The following is a 13,527-nucleotide window of genomic DNA, read 5'->3' as shown; positions in this document are numbered from 1 at the left end:
GGTACCCCCTTTTTGGGTTCCATCTTCTTCAGAAGACATGGCTGAATACTCATATAAAAAAACTTTTCAAAAGGATTTATCGGCTCAATGCAAAAAGCACCATGCATGATTCTGTTGAAGCACAACTCGTGTATGATGTCATGCATGAAGGATTTGTAGACACAAGGAAAGAGTGGAAAGACTCTGTTCCATCGGTTGGTCTCATGGTTGAAGTGGATGAAATTGTGGATCCAATAGAGAATATGTAAAAAATGCAGTCATTTTATTTTTCCCAGGTCGGATACCACCCGCTGCAGAGATAGGCAACTGGTTGACCCGAACACTGGCTGGCTCATTTGTTCGTAAGGTACACTATGCAGCCAGAGGCTTTTTTGAGGTCATTATGGTAGATGAGATTCACAGGCAAATGCTTTTGGAACATTCGCCACTCTTTTTTGGGCAGCAAATGGTGCACGTTTTGCCATGGTCCCACACAAGGGATTACCAAGCTTTGATTCAACATCAATGTCCGGTTTGGGTTGAAGTTATAGACTTCCCGCAATGCATTGCTTCACTCTTGCCTGAAATTGCAGCGACTTTAGGCAAGGTGGTTTGCCCACCGTGGCCTATGGGAAGTGCATTTTATAAATTGAAATGGGGATTATTTGCAGGGGCTTGTTTTGAATGTGGGCACATGGCTTCGTAGTGTCCAATGAGTCAACATAAAATGCCTCCTACTACTTTGCCTGCTCAGATGTCCAATAAGGATGCTCCTGCCTCTATTAGGAATAAAAATAAAGGTAATAGACAGTTTTTATGAATCAAGATAAAGGCAAAGCCTCAGTTGTTTCAAATGGGAGTGCTTCTTTCCCTTTGCTTCCTGCTATTCAACTCTTAGCAAAGGGACCAAAAACTCCAATTGATGGATGGCAAAGTCCAAGAAAAGTTCTCTGTTCGACGACCTCCACCCCCTCGCACTTGGAATGATGCATCTTCTAGTGAAAATTCTCCAGAGGTCAACTCACGAATTGGAATCACATGGGTTGTAGTGATAGCTAGCAGAACCCTCTTCCCTGAAGAAGAGGTTGCTGCATTGCTGTCCAATCCTCAGGCGGATGTTTCTTCTCAGGGAAGAGGCCTTGACCCTGAGGTAGAAATGCAGGGTTGACATCCTGAAGGTTGCTGCTGTACATAACTATTTTTTTCCTATAAATATCTATATATATGCTTGCTCATATCAAATGCCTTACCTTAAATGTTCAGGGGACATGCGATAGTAGGAAATGGAAATCTGTGTGGCTGTATATCAATTGATTTCAGCCTGATATGGTGGCATTACAAGAACACAATCAGCATGTCTCGATAGGACCTCGGGTGCGTGAATGTGGGGTGTGGGTGTGTTAAAAAAATAATAATTAAAAATTATTTTTCAAAAAAAAGTGTCTCTGGAGGCCCTCCGTAGAGGACAGCAGTACAACATCATCTGCATAACTTTATTGTGTTAGAAAGAAAGAAAGGAAGGAAGGAAGAAGGAGGGATTTTTGGAGGAGGATTTTCCATCCTTTCTATAAATGGCCCTTGAAATATTCTGCCTTGTAGGACTCTATTGTGTTAGAAGGTTTTTTTGAGGAGGATTTTCCGTTATCTGTATGATGATGCTTGACTAAATAGCAGCTCGTAGGATGCTTGAAAGATTCCCCTGTTGAGCTTTCTCGATCCAGTCCTCCTTCAAACTGTGCTGATTTCTCTTTAAGCCTTTTGGGTGGCATTCTTTACTTTAGAGTGGGTGTTCAGAAATATGTGTTTTGAAACAAATGAGATGCATTGGATGTCAGTTGCATTTGTTACTTGAAAACAGTAGGTTTTTTCTTATTAAGACTCTTGTGGCCTGGCATTGTCTCTATGTTCAGATGGGAATGGTACATATCCACCTTTCAATGACACGTAAGCTTTCTTCCCAAATTTTAGACTGGCGAGGTTAATATATAGTTAAACCATTGCTTTTTCTAGTATACTGCTTCCTTTCATGGTTTATGGATGTTGATTGATTTCTGTCTATCTACATGTTTCAGGGGGCTTGCTCAGCAGTTTCCAACCCAACCTGCTTCAGTATCATCTAAATTCTACAAACTGCACTAAAGTTTTTCATGTTTATCTGCATTTTTCTCTAGTAAGTGAAATCGTGGACTTTTATACAGGAAGCAATACCAGCAATTCAAGGACTATTGTGGGAGCATCTTTTGGTGTAGCCATCGTACTGTTGGCTCTTGCAGGGGGGGTGTTGGTTTTCTTGTACATATATCTTCCAAGAAGGCGCAGAAAAGTCATGAGCAATGAGAAATATCAGCCTCCACAGATGCCTCAAAATTTGATTGATTCATCAGGTTAGCACAACTTTCTATTATTGTTGGCCTACGTAATATTTGGGATGATTCCATGGAATAGGGTGAAGGGGATCCACTGATAGCTATTAAACTAGAATTGCAACCAGGATTCATACTAGAGGGAATCATGTATACCGTGATGATAATCAGCTACAATAGTAAAGAATTCCTCCACAGCATGGATGCTTTCTCTGCCAAATGGACCATTTCAGGTGTTACTTTTCACATGAACCCTCGGCTTTACACCTCTCCTTGGGCCAGAGCTTACCACTAGTCTCGGCCTGGCCTTGGTCACATTTACGGATTTTTAAGGGGCATATTAAAAGTTCATATGTACAAAATATTATTCGCTAAATATAATCATTCAAGGGTTTTAACTTATATCTAAAGTATATAGCTTTGAAGGTACCATGGATACATGGCCATCAAGGACAAGGGTTTGCTATTTTTGTTTAGTTTGTATGTGCATATCCCATAATCTTACCCTATGAAATTCGGTTTGCTAGCCTGTGAAAGACAGGTCATTATTGTGGCTATGATATCTTTTATGCTGGGGAGCACTCTTTCTCATGTGTAGTCATTCTGATTAAGCATGAGCTTCAACCAGTTATTGCTTTAAATGACAATCAAGGCATATGGATTATTCTTCAATGCATCATTCAAGGCGAGGTGTTTGAATTTGCTTCTGTATATGCATCTCAATCTTCTCGAGATAGAAGTGCAATTTGGGATGCCATGCAACGATATCCATGGAGATATCATGCCTTTATATGTGGGGATTTCAATAATGCTCCGCAACAAGGTGACAATACATCCGAAAATACTCATATGTTAACCTCTGAAAGGCATGCATGGTCTCAATTACTGATTCATCTTGATTTGGTTGATCTTTGGAAGGAATTGCAGCCTTTGTCACCTGGATATACTTTTCAACATAATGCCCTTTCTTCTTACCAGGCACATCTGGATCGCTGGTATAGTGTAGTCCCACAACAAAATGATGATTTTACATGCAAAATGTGGGTTGACTATGCCTTTGTGCATTCAGATCATGCACCGTTATGGTTGAGGCTATCTTTTCATGATATGCCAGATGATAGACTGCCTCAAAGGTGACATCTGATTGTGAACAATAGCTATTTGCAGCATGTTGCTTTCAAGGCAATGGTTACCGAAGCCTATCAATCTCTGTCTTCTTGGAGCCACTTTGATCTTGATAATGCATGGGATTCTTTTGTTTCCAAAATGCAAGTTGTAATTAGAGGTTATGGCAAGTCTTACATGAAGACTTTGAGGGAAACTGTTGCTCAAGCTAAATTGACTTGCCAAGACCTCACTGAACTCAGTCACTTTCGTCCTTTATTCTTGCATGAGCAAACAATACTATGCCAAGCTAAACATTGTCTCCAAATCAATGATCATAGGAAACTTGCTAAATGGGAGACTAGAGCAAGACAAAGAGCTTTCACAGATAAATGTTATTCTTCCAAAAAAAATTTTAAAAGCTTGCATCAGAAGAGATTAAAAACAAACATTTGCAGGGTGCTTATGCCTGATGGTTCATGGACTACATCACGGTCACAGCTTGCTTTTGTTTGTGTACATCATTTCTCTCAACAGTTTGGTTATATAGATCCTCCCTCACAGCAAGTTTTGTTTGTAAGAAATTTACTTTTACAACATGTTTCTCCTATTATCTCCACTACTCATGCTTTGGAATTAAAGGAACCTTTTACTGAAAAGGAATTGTCAAATGCAATCAAATCTTGTGGTAGATGGAAATCTCCGATGGGATGGTCTTACAGTTGAGTTTCTTTTAGAATATTGGCCTTTTTTGAAGCATACTTTGCTACATATGGTGAATTCTGCTTGGCAAATTAATCAGAAAATGCCAAACACATGGAAGAAAGGTCTTGTTAAACTCCTTCCAAAAAAGTAAATCTGTGAATCTTTGGCTAATTGGAGACCTATCATGCTTATGCCAGTTATTTACAAATTTACTACCAAAATGATTGTTGATTGGATAAAAGGCTATTTGCATGATGAGTTGCATCCTACACAATATGGTTTTGTTCCTCGTAGGCATATCACAGACAACATTGCTAATGCCTATGTTGGAATAGAATATGCCAAATATATGCAACAGGATGTTTTGCTATTGCAAGTTGATATTGCCAAATCTTTTGATACTATTCAGTAGGACTTTATTTCACAAACAATGCAGGCCTTGGGATTTGGCACAAAAATGCAGCAAGTTATCAATTGGCCATATCAAGATAGTAAAGCTGCCTACATACTTTCGGGGGATATTTCTACAACCTGGACTCTTGGTTGTTTTGTTCGGCAAGGCTGTCCCCTGCTTTACTATTTGCCATAGCCACTCATCCAATGATTCAATATATGGACCACCTTTTGGACACAGGCATGTTGCATGGATTGGAAATTCCTAGCAGCTGTAGCATGATCACTCAAGCATATGCTGATGATTCTTTCTTTACCCCAAAAAATACTCAGAGCGATCTCTCCTTGATTATGTAGGCTCTTTCCACATATGGCTTAGCTGCTCGTTTTCATGTGAATTTTTAAAAATCCAAGCTATTGCCATTGCATGCTAAAGACTGGCATAGTCTTTTGTGGCCTGAGGAAATTGTAATTGTTCCACCTTCTCAATTGATTCAACATCTTGGCTATCCTCTAGGTTGGGGACTCACTCGTTCTCAACAAACTGATTGGGTGCTTACAAAGCTTAGGGAAAAACTTGAATATTGAAAGCTTGCAACTTGGCCATTACATGTTCATTGTGAATAACACAATCCATTTTGATAGCATACATACAATTCTATCTGCCCCTCATTATGTTTACTAAGGCAGATCTGGTTTCCTTTATGTCTGCTATCATGGAGATTTTTTGGCGTTCAAAAAATGGCAAGAAAAGTCTCAGATTAATCTCTATGCATCGTCTCCGTTCTCCAAAGATGCACGGGGGTTTGAACATACTCAATATTCAAGTGCATATACTTGCTCACAGGGGGAAAATGATGTTGTAGTTTATGCAAAAGGATCAGCGTTGGGTTTTCATGATCCTCTCTCTTTTGTTGCATATTGATACTTCTGCTTTTGGGCATTGGCAGCCTATATAGTGGGATTTTCTATTTGGCTCCATTCAAGGCAAGATCAGAGGCTGCCCTTTGGTCTCTCGTTTGCGTCTTGATTGGAAGCATATTTCATCCCACTTGGAATGGACTAGCAGGGATTCTTTGTTGGGAAATTCCTTGAGGGCTGAGAATATTTATAAGTCCAAAGTATTCCACCCTCCTTTGGCTATACAAGAACCCAGGCATTCTTATTTTATATCTTTCAAAGGTATTGCTTCTGTGGCAGATGTACTTCAGGATGATGGCACTCTTTTATCTTTTTCTGCGGCTGCTAGCAAGTATAGTTTGGGAGCTCATTATCGTCCTTTATGGCATAAAATTTTAGAAATGCTTTAACCTTTCTTGCCAGTACCTCGTTTGGAACTTCAGGATAGGCTTGAGGATTGGACTCTCCATTCTTCCTCTTCTTCAGCCCCTCCTTTGAAGCTGTCACATATCACAGTGCCTTCTCTGATAAAGTATTGTTACCTTCGTCTTGGGTTTTTGACAAAGCCAATTCTGTTTGGCATATGGATCAACCATCAAAATGGTGGAGAAAGCAGTTGCATCTCCTTTGGTATTATAAAGTCCCTCTTCGGCAACAGCTTTTCCTTTGGTGAGTCCTACTTGGCATTTTTCCATCTGGGCGGTTACTTGCGCATAGACATATTGCCCCGGCTGTTTGCCACCGATGTCTGCATTCTACTGAATGTGTGCCTCACATTCTTTGGCATTATGCACATACTTGTGATTTCCTCACTCTCATTCGTCAGGGGCTTCGAGTGAGATTTCCTACTGTTACTTTTGGTAGGTTCTTCTGGTTATTTGGTTTTCATCCCGCTAGACAGGGTTTTAATTTATTTTTTGTTTGGGTGCACTACTGGGCACTTTGGACTCTATGGATGGATAGAAATCATAGAGTCTTTGGTGATCCTACTTTTCCATCTTTGGTTTTTTTCAAACGATCTCTACGACAATCGATTTATGATTGCTTTCAGACTCGTTTGATTGATCATGATGTATATATGGTTTATATTGAGATTTTCGGTTGAGTAGTAGTAGTTACTCCGCTTTTGGAGTACCTATGAATGTAATTATTTCACAACAATAAAATATTTTGTCTCACTAATTTCCCGAAGAGGATATTGTTGGTTTGCTCTCCACTTCTCAACCAGTTGTGATACCTCAAGGCCAAGGTCCGGATCTTGAGGTTGATATGCAGGCCTGATTTCAATTCTCCCTCCGCTGTACATAATCTATAAATATGCTGTCAAAACTCATATGTTTGACACTTAATGTACATGGTTTGTGTGATGCTTCTAAATGGAAGACACTCTGGGGTATCTCAATCACTTATAGCCAGATGAGGTAGCTTTGCAGGAACATAATCAACATGTGGATGCTGGACAGCATGGTCATTTTCACAGTTATGAGATTTTCTATGCTAGATAGCATTCCTTTTCGGGAGTGGTCTTTCTGATCAGGCATGATCTTCATCCCTCTGTGGCCTCAATGATTCACAAGGCAGATGGATGGTTATGCAATGCATTGTACAAGGTGATATCTTTGAATTTGCATCTGTCTATGCTCCTCAATCCTCCCGTCATCGAGGACAAATTTGGGAAGATATGTAGAGGTATCCATGGAGGCGGTATGCTTTTCTTTGTGGTGACTTCAACAATGCTCCTCAGCTAGGGGATAATACATCTGGTCATACATATATGTTGGCCTCTGAGAGGCAGAGCTAGTCTAAATTGTTGCTTGATTTCAATTTTGCTAATCTTTGGACATCATCTTATCCATTGCTACCTGGGTTTACTTTCTAGCACAATGCTCAATCTACATACAAAGCTAGACTGGATAGGTGGTACAGAGTTGATCCTCAGCACTCTGATACTTTTACTACTACCTTGTTAGTTGATTATGCATTTGTGCATTCTGATCATGCACCTCTATGTTTGAGGATTTCTCTACATGACATGCCAGATGATCGGCTTTCACACAGAAGGCTCCTCATGGTTAACAATAGCTATTTGGATCATGATCGTTTTAAGGCCATGGTGTATGATGCATGTCAACCTCTTTCACCTCAGAGTTTTATTGATACTGATTATGCTTGGGAGGCATTTGTTGCTCGTATGCAATTAGTTATTTGGGATTATGGCAAAAATTATCTCAAAATATTGAGGGATATGGTTGCTCGGGCAAAATCTACCTGTCAGTCTTTGATTGAACTCAGTCATTTTCAATCTTTGTCTCTTGAAGAAAGCACATCTTTATGCCAAGCTAGACATTGTTTGCAAAGTAATGATCATAAAAAATTACCAAATGGGAGACGAGCTGTCAATGAGCTTTCTTGGATAAAGGTTGCTCGTCAAAGGGCTTCTTTAAGAGCTTACATCATAAGCGACAAGCTACCAATATTTGTAATACTCTGCTTTCTGATGGACATTAGAGTTCCTCTCGAGCTCAACTTGCTGCAGCTTGTGTTCATCATTTTTTCAAGCAGTTTGGACAGGCTGATCCTCCTTCTCCGACAGTATTGGCAGCCCGGACTCAATTATTGCAACATGTTTTCCCTATTGTTTCTCATGCACAAAGCTTGAATGCCCTTTCATTGAAACAGAATTGACCGCTGTTGTCCGATCATGGGGTAAATGGAAATCTCCGGGATGGGATGGCCTTATAGTGGAATTTTTTCTTGCATACTGGGATTTTCTCAAGCCCATTTTGCTACATATGATCAACCATGCCTGGGAACAACAACATATGCCAGTTTCTTAGAAAAAAGGGCTAGTAAAGCTTCTTCCCAAAAAGTAGATTTGTGAATTGTTGGTTGATTGGAGACCCATTACTCTTATGCCTGTCATTTATAAAATCATCACCAAAATGGTGGTTGATCATATTAAAGGATACTTGCATGATGGTTTACATCCTGCACAATATGGTTTTGTTTCTCGCAGGAATATCGCAAATGCTTATGTTAGAATTGAGTATGCCAAATACACAGAGCAGGATGTTCTTTTACTGCAAGTTGATATTGCCAAGGCTTTTGATACTGTTCAATGGGACTTCATCTCTCAGACAATGCATGCTTTGGGATTTGGGCAGAAATTGTAGCATATCATATACTGGCTTTATAGTGACAATCAAGCTGCTTGCATTCTTTCTGGGGATATCTTTGAAGCATGGACTCTTCATTGCCCGATGCGTCAAGACTGTCCACTTAGTGCGCTCTTGTATGCTATAGCCACGTATCCCATGCTTCAGTATATGGATTATCTTGTAGCTACAGATAAGCTACATGGTTTGGAAATTCATGACAGTATTGCTCAAGCTTATACAAATGATTCTTTTCACTCCCCGCAATACAGAGCAGGATCTTTCTGAGCTAATGCAAGCTCTTTCTTTATATGGTTTAGCTGTTGGGCTTTATGTAAATTTTTAGAAATCAAAATTGTTGCCTTTGCATTCCAAGGAATGACACTCTCTTTTATGGCCTAAAGAAATCATCCCACCAACTCAATTGGTTCGTCATCTTGGCTATCCTTTGAGTTGAACACTTTCTCCTCGTCAACAATCTAATTGGATTCTCACAACTCTCAAGAAAAAGCTGAGGTACTGAAAATTGGCAACTTGGCCTCTACATGTTCGTCTTCGAATTATGCAATCTATTCTGATGGTGTATATTCAATTCTACTTGCCTCTTATTATGTTCAGCTAGGCTGATCTTGCCTCTTTTATGTCTGAGGTGTTGGAAATCTTCTGGTGTTCTCGCCATGGCAAAAAAATCCTGTGTTTGCTTCTGATACAAAAGCTTTGTTCTCCAAAGATGCATGGAGGAGTTAATATTCTTAATATCCATCTGCACATTCTTGCTCATAAGGGGAAACTCATGCTGCAATTTTTGCAAGGTTCTCAACCATGGGCTGCCATGATTCGTCATTTACTCTTGCATGTTGAATCTCCAGCTTTTGATCATTGGCAGCTTTTCCAGTGGGTGGCGTGAAAAATTTTTACGCTCATCCTCTCCGTCTCTTCCATGCACAATGTGCACGGATATCCTTCTAGCGGAAAAGATGTATTAGATCGGCGCTAGAAGGTGGGGGGCATTTCCTACAGGCAGGAGCGAATTTTGCTCTGATACCACTGTAAGAAATCCTAGATTTACTAGTTTCTTTTTTTGTCTGTGATACGTAAAATCCCCGACTGTCCTTTGGTTTCCCATTTGTTAATGGATTGGAAACATATCCTTTCTCACTTGGATTAGCATGGTAGTGATTCCTTGCAAGGCAACTCTTTCAGAGCTGAAAGTATTCATTGGTCTAGAGTGTTTGCCCTTCCTTTGGCTTTGCAGGAGCCTCGACGTTCGTATTTTTTGAGTCTCAAGGGGGTTCGTTTGGTTCAGGATGCTGATGATGCTGGAATTCCTCTTACTTTTCCTTTGGCTGCTACCAAATTCGACCTTAGAATGCATTATCGTCCACTTTGGCATAAGATTACTTTGATGCTCTAACCTTTTCACCCGGTTCCTCCATTGCATCTACAGGATCGTCTTCAAGACTGGACACTTTCTTTTGTGGGCTCATCATACCGTCCTCTGCAGTTTGTACATATTACTATCTCTTCTCTTTATAAAGTTCTACTTCCTCTGCCATTTATCTCACAAAAGGCAAATCAGCTTTGGCATCTTAATCGTCCTATGAAATGGTGGCGAAAACGTTTGAGACACATTTGGCATTCTAAGATTCCTCTCCCTCAGCAGGCTTTCTTGTGGAGAGCTTTGTTAGGTGTTCTTCCTCATGGACAGCTCTTGGCATGACAACATATTGCTTCCTCTATTTGTCACAGATGTCTAGCTCCGAGAGAGACCGTGCCTCATCTCTTTTGGCATTATCCTTCCTCTCGTGCTTTCTTGGACTTCCTTGGGCAGATTTTGAGAGCTCGGTTTCCTCGGATTGCTTTTGGCAAGTTCTTCTGGCTTTTTGGTGTACATCCACCCAGATGAGTTTGATTTCTTTTTTGTTAGGATTCGGTATTGGGTACTCTGGACTCTCTGGAAAGATCATAATCATAGAGTCTTTGGTGATCCTGTTTTTTTCACTTTCTCTTTCTTCACACACTTTTTGCAGCAATTGCTTTTGATTGCTTGCAATCTCGTGTCTTTGATCATGATGTATATTTGTCTTCTTGATGTATTATAGCTCTCCCTTTCTGGGACAGCCTTTTTTTGTAATATAATGACCCAAAGATTCCACCCAAAAAAAAGTGTGTATGTGTGTGTGTGTGTGTGTGTGTGTGTGTGTGTGTGTGAGAGAGAGAGAGAGAGAGGAAAACAAGTAATACAGATTCGTAAATCCACATCACTCAAATTAGAGAAAACACAAATTAATATTCCTCATTAGGTTTCCTAGATACATACAAGTCGGAAAGCAGTCTTTCTTTTCCAACTGGTTGTTGGACTTTAACATGTTTTCAGTGCTTGATTTTTGTAGTAAGAACATTGAATGAGGGTTCTAAAAGTGAAAGTGCCTGGATTTAAGGAGTGTTTAACTTGGCCCTCTTCTCAAGAGCTTAGCTTCAGTTTCTAATTACTTAATTTTTTGTTGGTAGTAAACTTAACACGTGATTTGGACTTAGAGTCATTGATACATTCCTATTATTTTCTGGAAGTATAGAATTCACTCCGTCACAAACCCATATCGTTTGGCAATATGTGCCCGATAGATGGGCTTAATGCTGTTCAGGAATGAGAAAAGGACACGAATTCTTCCTTTGTGTTTTGGTCAAATTTGGAGTCCCATTTCTGTTTGACTGAATCAGTCCAAATTGGTTTTTTGGTTATGCTGCCATAATATTTGGTCAAAACTTGCAGCGAGCCTTGATGTAAGCTTGGAGAGAGAGAGACATTCCAAAATGAAGGGCTAAATGTGGATTTTGCACCTCATTTGTGGGACCTGGCTCCTTCATGGAATGCTGGGGATTTTTGTGGAGCTTGCATTTAAAGGAAATATTGTGCAATGGTACTCTATAAGGTGAACGGAGATAAGGAACTAGAAGAACTGAAGTCGGGGTATGATGAGATTGACAAGTTACATTTGCACTCCCAGATTATGTCTACATTCTCAATAATCCAAGTAAGGGATAGTTAGGCAGATCAGAAAGGGGGAGAGAGAGAGAGAGAGAGAGAGAGAGATTGCATCTTGTTCTCACAGAAGTACAAGGGCTACATATGTAAAGATTGACACAGACTGACTGGTCAGCATTAGAAAATCACCGCCCTAAAAAGTTCACATACTAGAACTCACCGTAAAGACCCATATGTTGAGACGAGAGAGCGTCAAAGAAATGCCTGTGGCCTGCGACATGGAGACCACCACAGCGACGCTGATGGAAACCATAACCAGGATAAAATACGTGTGCAATTTGCTGTCGATGATCTTCTGGCATTGCAACCTTACCCAACTGTCCGGTGAAAACAGGAAAAGGGACGTATCGGATAGATACCATGGCTGATCCATCCTCATGCTGAAGGTTCTGTTGAGCTGTTCATACTCGGCCAGCTCGAAGGAGGCCCTTGATTCTGACTTGAGAAGAGCTTTCTTTTGTTGCGGATGTGTTTGGACAGTCGTGGGATCCTGTGCAGCAGCTGCAGCCGTGGTGTTGGTGTCTAGAGATTGATTCACGAGTGCTAGGATTGATTTCCGAAAAGCGGTAACGGGCGCTTGCTCTGCAACGATATTGGTGATGGGGAAGCCGGTGCCCCGCAGGATCTGGGAAGCTCTGATGCTCATGCGCTGCGATCCGGCGCGAATGGACGGCGGTGCTGCTGCTGCTCCTACTGGTGTGAGCTCTTGCGCCGAGGATGGAAGGAGAAGGCGATCGGGGAAAGGTGGCGGAGAGGGAATGGGAACGTGAGGTGCGGTGGTCTTGACGATCTGGTGGTCTTGATCGCCAGGGACGAGCATGGGGATGTGTGCATGGCGATCTGCGGGCTGACCAACGGGTTTCTTTCTGGGATGAAGTCCTGAGCTGGTGGAAGCTGGAGCTGTAGCGGACGGAACTTGGCTCTGAGAATTGCTACTGTCGGAGCGAATGGAGATGGTCTTCACCTTCCGTGTATATAAGCGTTTTGATAGCGTCTTCATCCCGGCAGTCGCATTCTCTATCGCTCCCACCAGCCACGTTCCGCTCCTCTTGGACGACAGCAATCGCTTCTGTCTTGAGCGCAGCTGCTTTAAATACTCGGCCTACACAACCGAACACCCAACAACGACGTACTTCCGATTATTCCGTCCGGCATGACGCAAATGCAACGCAGAATTCTTGAAAATTTGGACGCCGCCAGCCATCCATACCTTCTGCATGCGCTTCTTCTGCACGTCCGACAGCTCCGTCTTCTCCAGAATCACAGCGATAATGAGATCGAGAATCACAAAGACGGTGATGACGAAGTAGGCCACAAACACGAAGGGTGCCAACCAGCTGACAAATCACAGCAAAGCGCATCGGACTTAGACGAGCGTCGTAAAGAAATCGATCAGCTCGAACGGGACTAACGTAACTAAACAAACAGTACACCACAGCGCGTCGGAGAACAGAATGAATCTGACGAGCGTCGTAAAGAAATTGATCAGCTCGATCGGAACTAAACAAATCCCACCAAAACTGCATCGTAGAAGCAAGTGAATTAGGCAAGCGTTGTAAGGAAATCGATCAGCTTGATCCTAACTAGTCGACGAATTTCATTTTCTTACTTGAAGCTGACTCCAGGTCTCATGGCGTTCCACATTTGATTGACCCAGTTGTCTCCCGTGGTGACAGTGAACCAGACCATCATTGCCGCAAATATGTTATCAAAATTATCGCGAGGATACCCGTCGTAGAAGTTGTAGAATTCACCCGCGAAGAGCTGCATACCGATGATCGCAAACACATAGATAACCAACAAGTAGAAGAACGCGACAGCCGAGAGTGCACCCAAGCCTTGAATACAATCAGCCTGTAAACATCCGATAGTTGCATGATTC

General features: G+C 41.5%; 1 protein-coding gene across 1 annotated transcript in view; it reads right to left on the bottom strand.

Annotated features, from left to right (window-relative positions):
• Window positions 1-13,527, bottom strand: part of LOC147901234 (uncharacterized) — a 242,280-nt gene that overhangs the window by 24,078 nt on the left and 204,675 nt on the right. Inside the window, exons 15-17 of the mRNA XM_087376453.1 lie at window positions 13,255-13,499; window positions 12,856-12,982; window positions 11,806-12,747 (exon numbers count right to left, since the gene is read on the bottom strand). Coding sequence (XP_087232579.1) covers window positions 11,806-12,747; window positions 12,856-12,982; window positions 13,255-13,499 — 1,314 coding nt within the window. The remainder of the gene's footprint in view (window positions 1-11,805; window positions 12,748-12,855; window positions 12,983-13,254; window positions 13,500-13,527) is intronic.

Source organism: Dipteris shenzhenensis, chromosome 6 (assembly GCF_047967505.1).
Source record: "Dipteris shenzhenensis isolate YYH24624 ecotype China chromosome 6, Dip_SZ_1.0, whole genome shotgun sequence".
Classification (NCBI taxonomy): domain Eukaryota; kingdom Viridiplantae; phylum Streptophyta; class Polypodiopsida; order Gleicheniales; family Dipteridaceae; genus Dipteris; species Dipteris shenzhenensis.
Note: the sequence above shows the minus strand (reverse complement) of the source record. Positions and strands in the feature narration are given on the sequence as shown.